The sequence below is a fragment of the Seriola lalandi genome, unplaced genomic scaffold (assembly GCF_002814215.2).
Source record: "Seriola lalandi dorsalis isolate HSWRI2012SDOR001 ecotype SW California unplaced genomic scaffold, Sedor1 jcf7180002054941, whole genome shotgun sequence".
In the NCBI taxonomy this organism is placed as follows: Eukaryota; Metazoa; Chordata; class Actinopteri; order Carangiformes; family Carangidae; genus Seriola; species Seriola lalandi.
In genome coordinates this window covers 460,789-480,968 of record NW_019525492.1, presented here as the reverse complement: position 1 = coordinate 480,968, position 20,180 = coordinate 460,789, and the positions used below count along the sequence as shown (strand labels likewise).

At 41.9% G+C, this 20,180-nt stretch overlaps 2 protein-coding genes across 2 annotated transcripts in view; both read left to right on the top strand.

The window, feature by feature from the left end:
• The window catches only part of tp53inp1 (tumor protein p53 inducible nuclear protein 1), a 15,628-nt gene extending 6,216 nt beyond the window's left edge, over positions 1-9,412 (top strand). Inside the window, exons 3-4 of the mRNA XM_023393633.2 lie at positions 3,743-4,280; positions 4,379-9,412. Coding sequence (XP_023249401.1) covers positions 3,743-4,280; positions 4,379-4,601 — 761 coding nt within the window. The 3' untranslated portion in view covers positions 4,602-9,412. The remainder of the gene's footprint in view (positions 1-3,742; positions 4,281-4,378) is intronic.
• Positions 9,413-11,130: 1,718 nt separating this feature from the next.
• ccne2 (cyclin E2) lies at positions 11,131-18,831 on the top strand. Its single transcript, XM_023393635.2, has 12 exons — positions 11,131-11,475; positions 13,014-13,052; positions 13,393-13,474; positions 13,685-13,738; positions 14,790-14,935; positions 15,591-15,726; positions 15,820-15,966; positions 16,085-16,180; positions 16,310-16,444; positions 16,597-16,708; positions 16,910-17,067; positions 17,339-18,831. Exons 2-12 carry the CDS (start codon positions 13,039-13,041, stop codon positions 17,447-17,449), a joined length of 1,191 nt encoding a protein of 396 aa, XP_023249403.1. The 5' UTR covers positions 11,131-11,475; positions 13,014-13,038; the 3' UTR covers positions 17,450-18,831.
• The last annotated feature ends 1,349 nt before the right edge of the window (positions 18,832-20,180 follow it).

The following is a 20,180-nucleotide window of genomic DNA, read 5'->3' as shown; positions in this document are numbered from 1 at the left end:
GTCAAAACAGACATGACACCCAGAGAGGTTCAGTAACACACACTGCAGTCACCTCCACACAGAGCGGCCCGTCGTTCACCCGCCGCCGGGCTTGACTCGACTCGACCCGTGTCGGATTCCACAGCTGTGTGAATATTTCAGGTGGGGGAGGGGGGGAGGGAAACGGAGGCCGACTCACCCACTTCAGGCTGGGATAGAGGGGGGGTGAGGCAGGGTGGCATCAGGCAGTTTATGGAAGTCAACCTGTAAACAGGTCAAACAAAAGCGCCCGAGGAACCAGAGAAGGTAAAAATAGACGCCGGTGGTTCCCGTTCTGGGCCCCGTGGAGATGGACTTGTATGGGCACGGAGCTGCCGCCAACATCCCTGCAGCTAAACACACCTGGATCCCGTGTTGGGTTTCTCCCAGGTGGACTGTAAACTTAGAAACCCGTCGTCAAGTCTTGTTAAGTTCTGACTGGAAAAAGCTCCGGCTGCATTTCCTCCGATGAAAATAAAGATTCTTGTTTCAAATCTGAAGGTTTAAATATAAAAGAGAATTCATCCCTTCAACCGTCTAATCTACCAAAATAAAACACCTTTTCAAAATAAAACCACATATGTGCAGTGGTTTTAGCATTAAAAAAAAGCTACTGCTACAAACTTATAAACATGTACGTCCCAGTTTTACACCACAAAGGTTAACACACTTATAAACAGCAGAACCAGACTTAACCAAAAATAAATATGGCCACCTGCTGTGGTTTGAAAAGAGCATTTACTGAAGTTAATGATAATATGTTATAGTGTAGTCACACACACACATATCACGTTGAGCAAATGCTGCACAAAACATCATGCACATAATATACATGAAGCCACCGCTGTTCATCTGTACAGATCATAACTTATTACTGTGCTCTTTTTTTGGGGGGGGGCTTTTGTGCCTTTATTGGACAAGACAGTAGAGAGACAGGAAATGGGGAGGCAGAGAGAGGGGGGGAATGACATGCAGCCAAAGGCCGTCCGATACGGGACTCGAACCGGGGCCAACTGCAGCGAGGACTGTAGCCTCTACACGCCAGCTTAGACCACTACGCCCCATTACTGTGCTCTTTCGATTCATATTTTAATTAATATTAAGTTTAATGATTAGTTTAATCCTCTTCAGTCCAAAAACCAAAGATATTTCACTTCTTAGGTTCATGTTGAGAAGAAGCCACCGGTCGTGAGCGTTTGCCCTTGATGCTCGAACTTTAATATAGTTTCCGTGTCGACGGCTGCAGCCACTCAGATTCACACTCTTGTTTACTTGTTCTTTGACCAGATCGTTCCTGGATTTCATTCTGTTTTATATTGGACATGTTTTTTGTGTTTGTGTAGAAAGAACTTGACATTTGAGAACTTTGTTGTTGGTGTCTTTGTTAGAAGAAGAAAAAAAACCCACATCTCTAAAGTGAGGTATTGAATAAACGCAGTCTTTTGTGGCACTGAGGAATCATGTCAACAGGAGGATTAAAGCTTTTGAAATCAAACCCCATAGATCAGATGATACTCTCCACGTCTGCACACACATCCATGTGTAGCCACAACACACCAGCTGTACACATGTCGACGTGCCCTCGTATGTGGCCGCCCGGTGTAGTGTAAACAGAGCTGGATGCATGTTCCTGCTCCGGGGCCTCAGAGCCACAAAGTGATGTGCAGTGTTTTTACATTCAGATAGAAAATTGCTGCAATGACTGACGCTTTGCGAGGTTGTTTTTGCTCATGCACGGGCCACAAAACACCAAGAACCCGGGGATATCTTTTTAGGATCTGGAGATGTTTGGATGTGACATGTTACAACGCCGTGATCGAAGCATGTCCCGCCCAGATTTCATCATATATGGAGTCATAGTTTGAAATATCTGTGCAGCTACACCTCCTGATTCTGGGGTATGTTGCGTAGTGAAAGTGTGGCATTTGTTGAGCAGGAAGATATGATCTCATGTTGCAGCTTGTGTGTGGCGGGTTTTTGTGAAACTAGGTGAGCAGCAGAAGGAAGAAATCAGCTGTTTGTGGGACTGAAACTCTGCAGACTCTGTGGTTCGTAGAGGAGACAGAGGTCGGGTGGTTCGTTCATAATCCACACCGGCCTCGTTAACCCGACGCACGCCCTGCAAAAGAGAGTCTCCGAAACACTGCCGCTCCTCACTAACAACACCGCTTCACTCCTGTGGTACAGAGATTGTGTTGTTCAGGCTGACACCGTGAACCTGAACCTCCTCTCGCTCTGCAGACTCCCGCAGGAAGAGATCAGCTGCTGACGGCCTCGGACAGCGAGGGCCGTCCTCCAGCTGAGAGGATAAAGTGAGCAGATCAGCTGCTGGGCGCTGAGTCAGCGCTCTGCAGCTTCTCAGGCCTGTTGTGGGTAAACAAGGATTCCTCTGTGAACTCCTGGGAGTCAGAGTCACGTCTCACGTGTGGAAGTGAACTCCAAACCGTCTCAACATACAGAGCTGCATGCGTACAGTAAACAGTGAGGGCACGGGGGTCAGGGGAGATAACTTAATGATGCTAACCTTGTTACTTCACTCCTCCAGCTGTCTGCTTGGATGAAAGAGTGCAGGGTCCGACCAATAAAAGTGAGTTATCATTTACAGGATGGAGAAAATAGCTGCTCCTTAAACAGAACCGAAATCAAACAGAGACGTCTGCTCAGTGGACACGCCGTTTATTTTTAGCCTCCAGTCCGCCAGCCTGAGATCATGTTGCTTTTCCTCCTTTAACTTCCTGCATCTCTGTGAATCATTAGAAGCTGGTGTCGGATCAAAACAAGAGCCCAGACACGCAGCTCTCTGGCTCCGGCCTCCTGGTTTGTTTGTATTTTTTTTGCAAACAGCAGCGTGTTGGATGTGCAGCAGTTGGTGCAGGATGCTGGCACGTTGTCACAGTGATGATTGATGTGTTAGAGAATAACGAGCAGCGGCTGTTTCTGCAACAGAGCAGAGGGAAGGCTCAGGCGGCGGTGAGCAGATTAGGCTGCTCTGGTCGGGCGTGTTTTGCACACACACACACACACAAACATAAAACATGTGTGCAGGCTGCGGTTTCAGTCGGACATGTGATGCTGAGCTGCTGCAGCTCTGTGGCTGCTCTGCATCAAGAACATGATTGTTTACATGTGAGTGCTGCACAGACAGGGGCCACAGTTCCCCCTGCTGGCGAGATGCACGCGTCACACTGTGTAACTCAACTAGATGATTTATTTGTCAAACAGGGAAGATGCAATTTAAGATCGTTTCAAAACCAGGCGTGAAATGAACGTGTTGCACAGGCAGTTCAGAGCTGTTGCTAATCCTCTTCTACATGTGTGATGTCATTAAAACAGTCAACAGCAAAAACACAATGTGTTAAAGATACACTGATGAGTTCAGCTCCGGTCTGCTTTTAGCAGCGCTGAACCTTCTGTTCTAAAGGAATCATTGCCTGGAGTTAATTTGATTTCAGTTCAATCAATCAATCAATCAATCAATCAAACTTTATTTGTATCTAAGATTACTCAGAAGAACTTGAGATGACTGACCTCCTCTGTAAGGGTGTGATATTCATGTCGACACCTCTGCAGAGACGCGGCATCCAAAATCTATTTTCTGACTCACTGTCGTAGGCGTGAAAAGCTCTGAAGTCGTTAATTAATTAGTAATTTGATGTAGATTAGATCAGTTTATTGTATTTGCAGTGATCTGACGCTTCATATTAAAGCTGGTGTGTCTCTGCAGCTGAAGCCTGCTCCAGTCAGTGTGGTGACGGCCTCTCTGGAAGCACCGCTGCTCACCAGGAGGAGGAGGAAGAGGAGGAGGAGGAGGAGGAAGAAGACCTGGTGATGATCCCCTCTCCGGTGGCCAGCTCCCCCATCCGCTACGCCTCCTGCACTTCCCTCAACTCCACGGCCGACACAGACCCGGACGGCGGCGCTGAGGAGGACGAGGATGATGATGATGAAGAGGAGGAGGAGGAGAGCGGGTTCCTGCGCCTGGACGCCTGCTCCCTGGAGGAGAGCTGGTTCGTCACCCCCCCTCCCTGCTTCACCGGCCGCGGCAGCCAGCCCGTCCTCCTGGAGACCAGCCCCCTGGAGAACCTGCTGATCGAGCACCCCAGCATGTCCGTGTACGCCCACCACAGCCCCCCCCGACTGACCCTCGACCCCCTGCAACGCTCACTTGACCGGGACTTCTTGTCCGCCAACATGTCCACCCCCCCGACAGCCTCAGGTGGGAAGGAGAAGGCGAGACGCACGCTGGACGGCCCCCGTCACAGGTAACATCCTCAGAGCGGCGATTCAGGTTTAAACACTTGTTGTTCATTTCCTGTCAGTCTGCTAACCTTACTGTTTGCCCCCCCCCCCCCCCCCCCAGGCCAGAGGTGGCGGTCGTACAGCGCCGCTCCACCCTCCACTCCGCCTGCTACGCCGCGGCGCTCTCCACCCGCGCCGGCCTCCTGCAGCAGCGCTCGGGAAACACCGCCCAACGCACCCAACCGCTGTCTCGCAACGCCCTGCGACGCCTCAACCTGCTGCTCCCCCCCAAGGCCGGCACCAGACACCTGCACCAGCCCAGCCAGAGGCACCTGAACTTCTGAGGCCGCGGCAACCATCGTCATCATCATCATTATCATCATCATCATCATCATCATCATCATCATCAACCTCGTTCCTTTAAGCAGTGTGGGAATCGAACCCTCGCCACCCTCAGTCACACGCCGCTGTTTTCTTCTCGTATCAAGAAATCAACACCAGCAACAAAACCTCTGTCATCAGCCTCCACCTCCACCTGAGCTGTTCTGATTATCTGTTCTCTGATTGGACGGTGAAATAGGGAAAATAACTGGTGATCGCTGTCATTTTATCAGCTCATGTCTCCTCCTCCACCTCCTCTTCCTCCTCCTCTTCATCCATCCATCCTCCTTCACATTGATGCTGAGAAGAAGGGATGTCAAAAGAGATGGTCATCATGTGCCGCCGCCCCCCCCCCCATCCTCCTCTTCCTGTTGTCCATGTTTTATCCTCTCTCCCATTGGACCAATTTGTGTCCAATCACGGAGAGGACAAGTCGCCACGGTGACGTCCTCTTCTTCCTCTCTTTCTTTTTTTCTCTCTTCTTCTTACTCTCGTTCTTTACGGACAACGTCGTGTGTAGAATCAATGCTGTAGGTCACTTTACTCGGCGGCAGGTTCGCAGCAAGGCGGCGGGACGGTCAGGTGAGGTCATCGCAGAGCGACGCTTCGTCCGGCGACTTCCTGGGCAACTTGTCGGGGGAAACAGGAAACATTTCAGACCCTGAATCACTTGAACACGAACAGATCAGCTGCCATTTAATCAGAGCAGGAGCGTCGTGCTGAGGCTTTTGAGAGAAGTTGCCAGTTATTGTCGGGTTTCTGCAACTGGCAACCTGAGCGCTGTTGATTTCAAACAAGCTGTGACATCAGCAGCGTGAACTCAACGAGTCGCTGCAGCTGAAAACAAAAGTTTAAAGGAAAAATCCCCCCAAATAATCTGACGCTGTCGTCGTCTACTTCAGCAGTAACACAAATAAACTTAACAGCTGCAAACGCAGACGCAGTTTGGTCCATTAAAGGGACAGTCCGCAGATTAAACAAGTCCACGTCTGAGAAAATAATAAAATGGCGTCATTTTGTGTCATCAGGGTTATCTCAGCTCGTAGATTATATTATAACAGAAAATCTGTTTGGAAGTGACGGATCAGGATGCTTGTCAGGCAAGGAGGGTCTCATGAAAGACACTTGTTGCATCATGGGAAATGTAGGATCCAGTGTGTCTGGAATTAAATCTGTCTCTCTCAAGTGCAAAACAAAAAAAGTCTTTCTAATCCAGAAAAAGAAATGTCCCTGTAAAATATATATTTTACATTTGTAAAATACAAGAGTTTGAGTCTGTGAAGAAGTGCAATACTAAATAACACTACCCCTTTAAACACACCATGAATCCTTGTTTTGAAGAATTTCTTTCACATTAAACACTGAAATTATTTCATGTTTTGCTCTAAATCCAACATTTTTTTTTTTGGCGACATTGTGACTCAAGTCAAAACGCGACCCGGGCGAGAACACGCTGCGTTCACAGGTTCTTCTGGGAAACCGGAGGATGTAGTAACTGAAAACTGAGAGACAGAACAGAGAGTTTTATGAGTCAACAAAATCCGAGTCACTTCCTGCAGCTGCTTCGCCTCGTAGTCACTTTTCTGCTGCAGGTACAGACGTTTGATTTTTAGCAGTTGTGCGTTTCTTCCTTTGTGATTATTCACTGCAGTCGTAGAGCGGAGCCTTCCCTCCATCTATAGAGTCTATAGAATTAAATACAACACACCTCAGTTATAAGTGCAAATGCAAAACGCCTCACCTCTTACTGTTTTCTATAGTTTTAGAGCATTTTTGGGGGATTTTTCCTTTAATTTCCTGCCTTGAAATCACCTGTTGCGAGTCGTGCGGCGTCCCCCTGTTGTTTAAACGCGATGTTCCCACGCTGGTCGTCCTGCGGCGCCGCCTGAACCTGCCTCTGACTCTGTAATTCAGTACTTTTCACAATACTTTTTTGAAAAAGGACAAAAAAAATAAATAAAAAAGACGGTAAAAATTACTGGGTTAAATATCACTAAACGCCTTGTTTTAACGGTAGCTTTGAGATGAATAGAAATGTAAAAAAAAAACAAAATGTATTTAAAAAAAAAAAAACTTCCAAAATATTTTTTGAAAAGAAAAAAACAAATTACATATCAGTATGAAGTTGGTATATATGCGTCTATGGTTTCTTGCTTAGGTATGTTTGGTTATGTTAGTGTGCAATCTGTTGCATGGTCGTAGAGTTGTGTCAGTGTCACGATGGTTGGGAAAAAAAAAAAAGAAAATGGAAAAAGATTATTTTTCTTTTTTTTTTTTTTGTAATTTTAAGTTTTTTGTTTGTTCTTAAACGAATCTGCAGTCCACTTCTCAGGGTCACAACCAATCACCTTTACACTTTAGGAAGATGCAGATTTACTTGACGGCTGATGATTCTTTGTGCGTGCTCTCAGACTTTTCCAGCTCTGTCCTCGCGAGATTTCCCTCGTGAAGATGTTTGTGAGAAATTATTGACTTTTAGAAAATTGATCCTGGTCCCAGGACTGTGAAAACGAACTCAGTCGACTGTTGGAAATCCATCATGATGGAGAGAAACCTGTTGGTCTTCTTCTGCGTTGTTTATATATATATAAAAATAATTTTTTTGCTCTAATGTTCCTAACATGGTTTTAGAAATGTACTTTATGCTTTTTAACTCTTCTATTTCCCATGTTAACTTAGTTACATTTTGTTAAACTGTTCAAATATTTAAACCAAAAAATTAGCAGTGACCTTTAACCTTTCACTAGTTTATAATACTGATGTTCTTTTGTTTTGTTTTTTTTGTTGTTGTTGATGTTTAACTTGAGTTGTAAACAGCTCGGGGTCTCGGCGCTCTGACACGGCGGACACGGCTTGATGTGTCCGCTGTAGGGAAAGTGGAGCCCGGGCCGAGTCACCACACTGCAGGAGGAGAGAGGGACTGGATCTGAAGTACGGAAGCCCATTTATGTCAAGAAGAGAAAAAAGATTAAATGTTAGGAATGAAAAAATAGATTTAAAAAGATGCACATGGGGAGTCAAAAATAATGAGATACAGAGACAAAGTTTAAGTCTGAATTATAACTTTTCATGACTGTGACATAAAGGGTCAAACATTAGACTCTATCTGTATGAATATACATGTATATATATTTATATATACACAGTACATACAAATGAATTTCAAAGGTTCACCTTATAAATTTTGACTTGTTGTCACAAAGAAATATAAGATATTATCCCACTGTATATTAATCTAAAATTTTGTCTCTTAAAGTCAGTATTTGCCTTTATTATCTCTAATTTTATACATGGTATCTCAACATTGTGATTTACTCATTCCTGACTTTTCTTCATCTTTTATTTCTTTTCCTGGTAGAAATGAGCTTCACCACTGAGTCCTACGTTGAAACTGAAAGATGTAGGATGAATTTTATTTTTATTTTTATTTTTTGTGTGTGTTCTTGAATGATCTTGAAACAGGTGATCAAACTCAAACTTCACATTTTGTTCAAGAAGATTCTTGATCAAAGATCCAACCTCTCAGTTTTGTTGACCGAAACACATCCAGAGAAATCAATAAGATTAAATTAAGTCATTTTTAAAGGTGAAGTTTGGGGAACACATCCTGTTGAAGACACAAAACGTATCTGTGTTGTGTGATTTTTAGGGCTCAGTAAAGACTCAGTCTCGTGTGGTGGAGGCCGTTTGCAGTGTGGCGTCTGAATCTCCAGTAAAAACCTGACTTCACTTTGTCTGTGGTCGTGTTGACGGGACGGTAGCATTAATGAGAAAGCACTAACAAAGGTTTGTTAGGCGTCCGTATGGTTCGCTGTAAATAATCGAAACGATAGTGGAGTGGTTCAATCTCTGGTGTATTTAAGCTTCTCTGTGTTTCTCCAGTGTCTCTCTCTCTCTCTCTCTCTCTCTCTCTCTCTCTCTCTCTCTCTCTCTCGTCGAGCTTTGCAATCGTGGACGATGTTGTTTTGTGTTACTGCGATGTTTTTAAAAAGAGACAAACTTAAAGACGGAAGGGATCCTGTCTCCTCCTGCTGTCAGGAGCCTTTAATGTTTTATCTTTATTTTCAGTTTCTCTTCTCATCTCTCCATCATCAAACTAACAGGGATTTGTAATGTTTTTTGGGTTTTTTTTGTTCAATGCCTTGAAATTTGTGGATCACGTGCCTTCCAGGTTGAAATATTGTAATGACAATGCATCAATGAAGAACTTGAACTCTATTTTTTCTTTTAAATTCTTTTTTTAATGTCCAGTGTGGACAAAATAAATAAATAAAAACACACGAACAGACATCAGAAACCAACTATGCACCACTCGGAGGAAGCTTGTTGGCTCTCGCCGCCGCCGCCACCCGCCCAGCCCGTGTACAGCTTTTATATAATGACTCAACAAAACCAGACAGAATGATGTAGCAAAACCTCTTTTCTCCTGTTGTTTATTTTACAAAAGTGTGAAGAATATTTTGTGGCATTTTTATTTTTCACCAAGTGTTAGACTTTTTTTTTTTTTTTGCTTTTATTTGTGTAGTTTACTGGAATAATACAGCACTTTGCCAAAAAGAAAAAAAAGGTGTAGGAATTATAGGGTTAACTTTTTATTTATCGACATAACTGGTCTCCTTCTTTGTATTTTGGATGAATGAATGATCAACTCTCTCTGTTCTGATGTCAGAAACAAAAAATATTGCTAATTAAAAAGTGGGGTCATCTGTTCTCGAACTGTAATAGTTAATACATGTGATCTCTCATTAGCTTATAATAAATGTTTTCATACACAGCTCTCCTGTCTCTGTCTTTGTCAGGTTAATGATGAGTTCATTTCACTTTCCGAAAGTTTTAGCTCCAGTTTAAGGCTCTTCAGTCAAAGAATAAAAACCTTAATCTAATTCAGTTTAATAAGAAACTAATCAGGAGCATTAGTGCACCTTTATTTCCTTTTGTCTGTAGTTTACACATTCACATTAATGCATTTACGGATGGTTATTATTGACTACTTACTTTGCACTACTTAAGTTAATGCTACTTTATATACTACTGTAAAGAAAAAAATATTGTACTTTTGACTCCACTACATTCATCTGACATTAAAATTACCAGTTAACTTTCAGATTAAGAGTTTAAAAACCAATAATGACCTGGTGTGCATTGTTACATGGTAAATTAAACCACCCAACATTTCCGCAGTTTAACATATTTACTCTGACAGTAAATTTTTAGTAGGACTTTTACTTTTTACTTGTAATTTTACTCTGCAGTATAGTTTGTGTCTTAATGCTTCACCTCTGAAAGTAGTACTGTCAGAGAAACTAGAGCTACATCTCATGACATTCATAATGCCAAGGTCAACACTAGAAAATAAAGGATTTATTTCCGTTAAAACAATGCAGTGGAGTCAGAAAATATTATGTCAGTGTAATTTAAAATTAAACACTGAGGTTGCAGTTTTTTTAATCCGACAATTTTAGGAAAAAAAAAAAGTAGAGTTACAACTTCTTTACTTTATCAGGAGAAAGTAAAGAAAGTAAGTAAGAACACCAATTAAGGCTAATAGCTGTTTTCAGAGTTGTTACATGCTCTACATTGTTGGATTATTATTACTGATGCATTTAGGGTAGTGGTTGGTCTCATCTACACAATGTTTTTGATTTTATGAATTGATCAAACAAACTTTGTAGCTGGCTTGTACCTGGCTCAAGACTAAAGGAGACCTCACTTCTGATCTCCCCATCTGAAGACCTGAGACCTACAGAATCAGAAACATCTTTTAAGTCAATACTTAAAACTTATCTTTAAAAAAGGCCTCTCTTTAATTGGTAGCACATATTCTTTTTATTTTGCCATTGTTATTTTTTATTGTGTTATCTTATATTTGGAGTATTTTAAATGTCCAATTTTACAGCCTAATTTCTAGTTGTAATCCTGTTGTAACAATATAAAACAGTTTGTTTTGAAAAGTGCTGTATAAATTAAGTTTATTGTTTTTATTAAATAGTGATAGTGCAAGAGTGCTGGAATAAATATTATAAATAGAAATACTCTTTGGTTTATTACATCTATTTGTAAAAAACAAAACATTACTGCCATACAAAGAGAAAAGATAATTTCCTTCTAAAGTACCTGGGCAGATATAAACAAACATTATTTACTGTATAAATACAACCTGTAAATGTTTTATTGTTGAACAATCGTATTAAATATTCCAAATATCAGTTAAAAACGTGTTAAAAACAGAGGTAAACACTCGCATTCAGCAGCAGTTGACTTTGACAGCGGACCCACGTGCTGCTTCTGTTTACATTCTACGGTGGAAGCACGCGGCTGTCGCTGCTCGCTCTCTCATTGGCTCGATGTCACCCGGACCCCTCCCAAAGGCGGGGCTCGCACGCGGAAGCTGTTCCAGTACCGCGAAAAAAATAGGGAATAACTCCGTCAAGTAGAGAAATTACGCCAAGTTTCCTCACTTTGATGAGTTTAGACCGTCTACCGAGCCGTTAAAGTTTAACCGGAACGTACGGAAACCGGCGTTTACTTCAAAAAACCTCCCCGCGACTCGGTGTCCGTTAGAAATGAACGAAGGCTCCGGTTAAACGCGACAAATAACCACTTTACCAGCTATCTAACGTTGCTATTTAGCCGTTTTATCGAGAACGAGAGTGAACCGACGCCGTCGGAACATTTCTATTTTGCTCGTTAGTGAAAATCTCACTTCAAATTTAAAACATTTAGCGCGTTTCTGTGAACCGGGAACGGGCATGCGCAGTGGCAGCGGCAGGCATACGCGGATATAAGGATTGGCGCCGGCGCCACAGCTGATGCATTCATTCATTCTTCACTCAGGAGGTAAGACCACAGAGCCGGAGAGCACATCTACACTCATCATATCTGTAGTTATATGACATATTTCTACTCTTTAAACCTTCCCGGGCTTTGTATTCGAGCCTGTTAATCTGTTAGTCTTTTAATCTCCATTTTTCTCGACGTAGTTTTGTGTAATATTGATTTAAATCTCGACCAGCAAGAGACTGCAGCCTCATCTTAGTTTTTAACTTGTATTTTGACTTTTCTGAAGGGGTTTTCGCTGCTAATGCAATCTTCACCTCGCGTGAATCTTGCATGCCATCCTGGAGATGTGTTGAGTGAAAATTATTAGTTTTAATGGAGTTTATCTGTTCAAACACTGAGGCTGCTCTTGTAACGTTAAAACCGTCAGAAAAGCGTTATGTAACTTGTCTTTTGCCCGTATTCCTTAATCAAGCAGATATTCAGCCGTTGGCATGTAAAACCAGCAGCTCATCAGTTGATCAGCACATTGGGGTTTGATAGTTATTGTTGACCTAGTTAGCAGTTACCAGGCTAAGTTTGCTAATTACAGTAGCTCCCCTCCAGAACTTAGCCGCGCGGTGGAGTCGGTTTACCCCCACTTTAATGTCGCCTAATGGACTTTAAACATGATCGTTCTTGGATATGTGATCCCCAGGTTTTTATTCTACTAATCGAGCGTGGTTAAAATCAGTTTGGTTAATTTTTAGCGGTCATTTATATCAGTTTCCCCCCGCCGACCAGGAGGAGGTTCTGGGAGGCAGGACTCAAATCCTCCCGCTTTTGCTCCGATGAAATTGGCGCGTCTTTGAGTTTCAGAACTCGATTAAAGTCCATATTCGGGCGTTTTCATAACTCAAACTGGACTGAAGATGTCTGGAAACGTGTGCTTCGTCGCTGAAGATGGGAAATTCGGGTGGAAATTAAGCATTTTCGAGCTTTTTTTTGTTTGAAAGCGAGGGAACGAGCAGCCCCCCTCCTTTTTGGCTGCAGCTACCACACTAGCTTACAGGACCTGGCTGCTCGGTTTAGCTCTTATCATAGTTATATCTGATTTTACCCGGTTAGTATGAAGTTGTGGTCACCGTGGTCTTTACATGCAGTGCTTCAGCTGTGTTAGCCGACCATTATTGTGTCTGTGGAGCTACTTTGGCTCCTTTTTATTGGTGGTCACAAGCTAACATACTAGATCTGATATTAAAAGCTAACCACAGCTCCCTAACCAGGGTCAAACTCAGCTTGTAAATGTGATTTTTCTGTTATATTCTGGGGATCTGTGGTTTCAAGGACTTTATGTGGCTCCTCCAGAACTTTCAAGGAGCCAGTTTAACTCTTCTATAATATTATTTTAGTTATTTTACTCAGCTTATAGGGCTAGCACATACAGTGTGCTCTAACATGTTGTGTGTGATTCTTGGGCCCAGAACATGGCCTCAGGACTCTCTGATCATAAAATGGATCCAGGATAACTGAATTAATTCCTAATTCCATATGTTTCTGTATTTATACAATAATAAAGTTGCGCCTAAATCTCAACTGTTCCCTCTTTTTCTCTGCAGCGGAGCCATAAATACAGTCGACACCATGTCCAGACGCAGGTGAGCAGCTGCTGCTGTTTGTTCCCAGACTGAGATCTGGGGGCCCCTCACTGTAAAGACTTTGCTAGGCCTCAGTGATCAGGCTTAACATAGTACTATAAAGCATATTTTCTCATATTTAAAATGTCAAATGTATGTTGAGAGCAATACACTGGTCTCGCATGATGATGATGATGATATAATATGTGTACAGCACAGACTACAATAATGTTGATTACATGTTTTAATTGTCAGAGTCTGAAACTTTTGGACAATTGATCAAATTAACCAGTGCAACTGTAAAGGACTGTCTGTACCTACAGCTGTGATGTTGATGTCATATTTATTCATTTTATAACAGTGGTCGCATCACACTTCAAGCCAGAGATTCAAACACACCTGAGCCGACCGTCAGAGCCCCACTGAAGAAAAGAAAATCTGAGGTTTGTCTTGTTTTAATATTCTCCTCCATATGTTTGTACCGTAGCAGGTCTTCTTCTCCATTCCTAATAATGTCAACGTTTTACTAACTTCCCATGAAGCCCTCTGTACCATGTATTGTGAACGTTTAGTGTCAGGTTTATTGTCCGGTTGTAGTTTTTATTGCAAACACTGACTCACCAGTTTTATTTATTTTTTTATTTCTTCTCCAGCCCTCCAAGAAGAAACTACAACCTGCTGCCAAGAAACAAAGCTATGAAATACAGGTCAGTGTCCACATGTTATTAATGAGTGTGTGTGTTTATAACTGATAAGAGCCGAGCCCAAGATGTGTGTTGTTACTACTTTATTATCTGTTTTGTTCCACCTCCCTTTAAGTGTGACCAACCCTCTTTTTTTGTCTTTTTTTTTTTCTTGAACCTCTGTTTTTATCAGCATATTGTATTTCCATAAGGTTGTAGTGTATACAATTTGAAGTACAACCTAGTGCTCAGGAGTTATGTTGCTATACATAAGTTTCCTATATTGATGGCGTCCATTTTGTCACCCCAGTGTATATACAGTGTCTGGTTTTCGTTTGTATTTTATTTGTTTTAGCCCTGTTTTGTCTCCCATGTCTTTTTATGTATTGAATAATATACCTTTTAACTAGTTACTATAGTTGAATATCTTCATGTTCAGAGCTCAGGCTGAAGGAGAAGAGTAAAGTGATTCAGGAGTCTTTAGCAGGGTTATATCTGCAGCCATGCAGTACCTAATTTTCATCCCAAGGTGGCACCATTGAGCAGCAGTTGATCTTCTACAGTATCTGGGGACTTCAATAATTAAAGAGTTTAAGTTTCCTGAAAAAGGCTGTAAACAGTATTTAAGTCTTAAATTTCATCCACAATGATCTTATGTAAAATTCATATGTAGACCTTAAATTAATTCAACTGTCTATATTTTGCTGCTCTTTTTTATGATTGTGTAATCAATCTCCATCTTTTCCAATACTTAAGACTAAAGTTAGAAAACTGAAAAATGCACATTACTTTCCCAGAATTCAAGTTTCAGTAACATTTTCTGTCGAGCTGATAGTCCACAAACCCCAAAACTATCAGCTTGTGATTTAAAAACCGATGGAAAGGGGCAAATATTTACTTTTTTTTTTTTTTTTTAAACTAGAAACAGAAAATGACTGGCTTAATTTAATCAATTATTCAAATAGGGATTCATTTTGACAGTCACCTCATTATTTCAGCTCTAGAGTAATGCAGTAATCATGACACTCCATGACTGATACCACGTGTGTTTATTCATCTTTTCTGTGTTTTCCAGAAGTGTTGGTCGGAGGATGGCGCCACTCCGTGCATCCTCATCGAAACTCCCCACAAAGAGATGGAGCCCACAGACCCGTCCAGCGTCTTCAAAAAGTACAGCTTCAAAAACCTCTTCATCAAGGCCTCCCCCATCCCCAGCCTCAGGTAACTGTGTGTTTTACACCCCAGTGAGGCGGCTTTGTGTCTCGACACTTCCTGCTGAGACCCTCTGCCTTTTGTTGCTAAGCTGTTACTCCACCCGACTCTGTATTCAGTGTTTAATGCCGTCGTTCACCATGAATCAGCTCTTGGTTTTTAGGGTTTGTTAAGTGAATCAGTTTCAGGGCTTTATCTCAAAACACAGATACTTTATTAATCTCAGAGGGGAAGTTGAATAGTTAAAGCTAATGAGTTCATACAGCCAAAAAAGAAAACTTCAGTGAGGTGAAAAATGATAAATGGAAGAATAAAACAAGATAATATACAGATAATGTCCTAAAACTACAGGTTATTATGAATATTCTACAGTTTCAATACCTGAAGAATAAACAAGATAAATTCTGGACAGATATTAAAAATACAATCCTGTGAAGAGACGTTGAGGTATAAAGGACAATAGTTGTGCTAGTGTTGGAATATTTCAGATTACACTGTGTTGCACTGGATGTCAGTTATAATACAAACTCTAGAAGAAGAAAATACTTTTTTAATGATTTAGTTTAGAGGCGTCGCACGTGCTTGAAGTAAAAACTTAAAACTTTTTGAATGGAACTTCTACGTGTGTGAGTTCAGATGGTAAAACCTGGTCTTTCTCCTCCAGCTGGGCCAGTTCAGATGACGTGTGGATCAAGATGCTCAACAAGGAGCTGAAGTACGTTCATGACAAGAGCTACCTGCAGCGGCATCCTAAGCTGCAGCCAAAGATGAGGGCGATTCTGCTGGACTGGCTGCTGGAGGTGAGTGGTTACAGATCTTTAAATGTCCTGATGTCCTCCATGTTGAATAAGGAGTTGGTTTAAACTGGATCGTGTCTCTTTCTGTGTGTACAGGTGAGTGAGGTGTACAGCCTCCACCGGCAGACGGCCTACCTTGCTCAGGACTACTTCGACCGCTTCATGCTGACTCAGCAGAACGTCAACAAAGACTACCTGCAGCTCATCGGCATCACGGCGCTCTTCATCGCCTCAAAGATCGAGGTGAGTTCCTCCCTGATGGAAATCTGTGTCTGTTTGATTCTGTTCATGAAAATATAAAGTTGAAAGGAGTGAAAAGAAACTTGTTCATAACCACGACTTCTCTCCCTCCTCCCTGCAGGAAATCTACCCTCCTAAAATCTACGAGTTCGCGTACGTCACAGACGGAGCCTGCGACATGTGGGACATCCAGCGCACTGAGCTTCACATACTGAAGGTACAACACAAACACCTGCCCCACAAAAATCAGTCAACTAAGGTCGAACGGCGGTTAGTTTCCGGAGAGATTGACGAGTCGTAGATGTGGCGCTGTGTGTTTAACCCCGTTGTTGGTGTCGTCATGCAGGCATTAGACTGGAACCTCTGTCCTGAGACGCCCATCTCCTGGTTGAAGCTGTACGCTCAGGTCGAAGCCCAGAAAGACAACGAGAACTTCCTGGTTCCTCAGTTCTCACAGGAAACGTACATCCAGATCACACAGGTACGTCACACCTGCTGACGGGCTCCTCGTCTGTTACTTCACACAAACGCCTAAAAACTTAATTTTAAAATTTAATCGGAGACACTGAACAGACAATAAAATCAATCAGTTTTTAATGTCCGCACACACTGACCTCTTCCTGTTCGTTGCAGCTGTTAGATCTGTGCATGATGGACATCAACTCATTGGACTACAGCTACAGTGTTCTCGCTGCAGCCGCCTTCTGCCACTTCTTCACCTTCGACGTCGTTCATAAAGTCTCAGGTAGGTTTGGTTTTCATACCTGCACCTTGTTTTTCTTTTACTTAGATAAGATGACACAGGCAGGTTGTTGGATGTTTTGTAATTTTATACAAGCAGCACATTTAAATCAGTTACAGCCTTTTTATCAGAAACATCACATGTTGTTTTCTTAGACTTGACTCCCCCACAGCATCCTAACCTTTCTCTGTGTGTGTGTGTCAGGTCTGACGTGGGAGAGTGTGGCCCCCTGTGTCCATTGGATGAGACCCTTCATGGACACGCTGCAGTCTGAAGTCACGCCACAGCTCAAGAACTTCCCCAAAGTCAAAGCCGACGACAGACACAACATCCAGACACACGTGGCGTATCTGGACATGCTGGTGAGCAACGCTCAGAAACAGATTTCACCTCCTGGAGTCAAGACAAAAATGGAACCAGAGTTGTTTTTAGACACAGCTAGGCCTGGGTTTGAGTTTCTTAATGTTTGAGGCAGAAAATGGCGGCTGTTTTGGGATTGTTTCTGATGATTGACTCATCGTTTAAGATTTAAATTGAACTGTAACTCCTCTTGTTATAATTGTTGACAAACTGTCATTAATGAAGACGACTTTGTCCTCGTGTCTAACACTGAATCTCTTCCCCGTCCTGCAGAGAAAAGCTCAGGAACGTCAGATCGACAGCCCCGACTGTCAGATGTCACCCATCGCCGTTGGAGCCATCCTGACTCCACCCAGCAGCACAGAGAAACCAGCCAATCCCTGAGTAGGAAACAAGGTGACCAGCGACGAACGCTACCTCTCCGCAGTTTGACCCGAAGTGACGGCCGACCTCTCAGACCACACCAGCTCCTCAACCGCCGGGTTTGATTTTAGGGAAAGACGGACTCTGTTTAGCACGTTTTTTTTTTATTTTTAACACTAAGCTCAGACTCTCGATTCCTGTCAGTCTCTGTTTATTTTATCTGAAAGTACGGAGACGGTCAGGAATTGAAGTTCTCTTTATTTTTAAATAATTTAAAGCTAAACTAGTTTGAGTTGTGATCTGAACCTGCAGCAGTTTCCTTGTGAGTCCACTGATGTGAAGTGGAGATGCTGGCAGGGAAGCCACCTGCTGTGGCTTTCTTTAATTTTATTAAATAAACAAACCGTGTTGGTTTGAGAGGAAACATTTCATACCTGTCAGGTACTTTCTGAGAGTCTTACTGGTGCTACTCTGTTGAAATGGAAATGCTCTCAGACGGTGCTTCAGTCAGATTCTCAGGAAAATGGAAATGAGGAATTTATCATTTCTTACGTTTTTTTATTATTTCATTCCACGATGAACTGAGGAACTAAAGTTGTGTTGAATTATATTTCTCTCCTAAATTCCCTTTATTAAATCTGGTGTAAACTTTAGATTTACACTTGTCGTCGCCACAGAGGAACAAACAATGTGATCATTTACTACAAAGTGTTTTTGTAGCTACTTTGAGCCACAGGAAAGATCAGTCATTGATTTGCTGTTTAACGTCCTGAAACCTGGAGATGTTTAAATGCACCTGTTTGTGGCTCAATAAACCCCTTACTTATTTTATTTTATTTTATTTTTTTTTTTACTGTTGCAACCTGGTTGCATGTTTTTGTTACATTCCTGGGAAACTTGACAATTGTGCAAAGTTTTTGCTTTTAAGTGCTTGTATTTATTGAAAAGCCTTAGTATGTAAGAAAAAAATGTTCATATGTAAAAACAAAAACAAACAAAAAAAAAATAAGAATCTTTCTTTCAGCAATGAATGAGCTCAGTTTGATCACTGCCAAAGGCAAAAGCTATTTATGATTTTTGCTCTGACGCCTGTTGAATTACAGTTCCTCATTAAATGTTGTACACTAGCCTGTCATTACTTAGTGCCTTTTTAAAGAGCCAAACAAACCGATGAACTGTACGGCTTCTTAATTTAAGCTGGAATGAGCCGAACAGCCGAGAGATCAAACAAACCTGTGACTGTAAACCTCTACAGATGTATGGAGAATCTGCAGTGAACAAACAACCATGTAAACTGTATGTAGATGTTTAAGAATGTATGTTTTTGTAAATAGAGCAACTCAAAAATGTGTAATTTTCTTTTATATTTTAATGTTTTAAATAAATGAAGTTAAATGAGATAAGAGTTTGGTCTGTTTAATTTTGTCTCCATCAGCTGATGTATAAACTGGAGGGGGTTAAATGTGAGGGTGGAGCTGCTGAGAGGAAAATTAGAGTTTAAAGGTCATTTCACCCAAATTACAGATTTGTAAATTAGATTTTCTGCAGTGGTTTCCAAGTTGCAATTCAAAGATCCTGCACACTGACTTGCAATAAACTATTTATTTGCAACGTTTCTGTGCTATGATGACGGTCTGGCACCGAAACATTGCAAATATATCTTTTAATGGATCAACACTTACAATAAAACGCAGGAAAAGTGTAAAATATGGACCTTTTATAACTTTGAGCTACACTAATTTATCTCCAGGGAACCTGCAACACAACAGCTGTGGTAACACTGACTGGAAACTACTGGGAGCCATTTTGGAGAGAACAAGAAGACTGGTTCTCAAGTTAACAGGGTTAGTGTTGGTTCTGTCAGTTTCCACACTGCAGTGAGGAGAGCACAGAGTTTTCCTCCTCGGTCTCACTTCGGTGTGAAGTTTGCGGTTTTGGCAGAGACAGAAAAACAAGAAGAAGAACTTCCGGCATGTGTCAAGAAAAACACTGGAGTGCTAATGAGGAAAAACTGTGAAGCTCCAGACGTGTCAGAAATGTTACTGTGAGAGAGAAAATGAGCCACTAAATGGAAATGTATTTTCACACACACACACACACACACACACACACACACACACACACACACACACACACACACAGAGGTTGTGTAATCTGTCTGAACTCAAACATATATAAGATTATCACAGGACGTCAAAGGTCATCAGGTCAACATTAGAAAGTGTCCTATATCTGTGTCCTAGAAATTACGTCTCTATACGACATATATATATCTATATAATATGTTTTGTAGGAAATGTAATTATATTTTCTATAAATGTGACGAGGAAATGTTGTTAATTTATATATTTGGCAAGTCACAAATGCACTGATTCAGAATCTAGAAGTAAAATGTTCACACCTTGCTTGTTTTTCAATCATAATATCTGATCTCTTAAGGGGATATTTGTAAGTTTTGCTATCGCTACATAGCTAACGTTTGCATTAGCAGCTGTTTACTTACCAGTCTAGATCAAGCGTTGTGAGTTCAGCATCAAACTTCATTCCTTTACTCACTAACAGCTGTGTCCAGAGATGGAAACAACCCTCTTGTTTTGCTTCTGTTTGTCACTTCTTTTCTTCTACTGAAGTTAGCATGCTAACCAGCTAGCCCTGGCCTGGTTGGCCTGTTTCGTCACTTTCTGATACTGAGTCACTGTAGCGTTAAAAGAAGTAGCTGCTCAGAGGACGTATTATAATCTCTTGTCTTGTA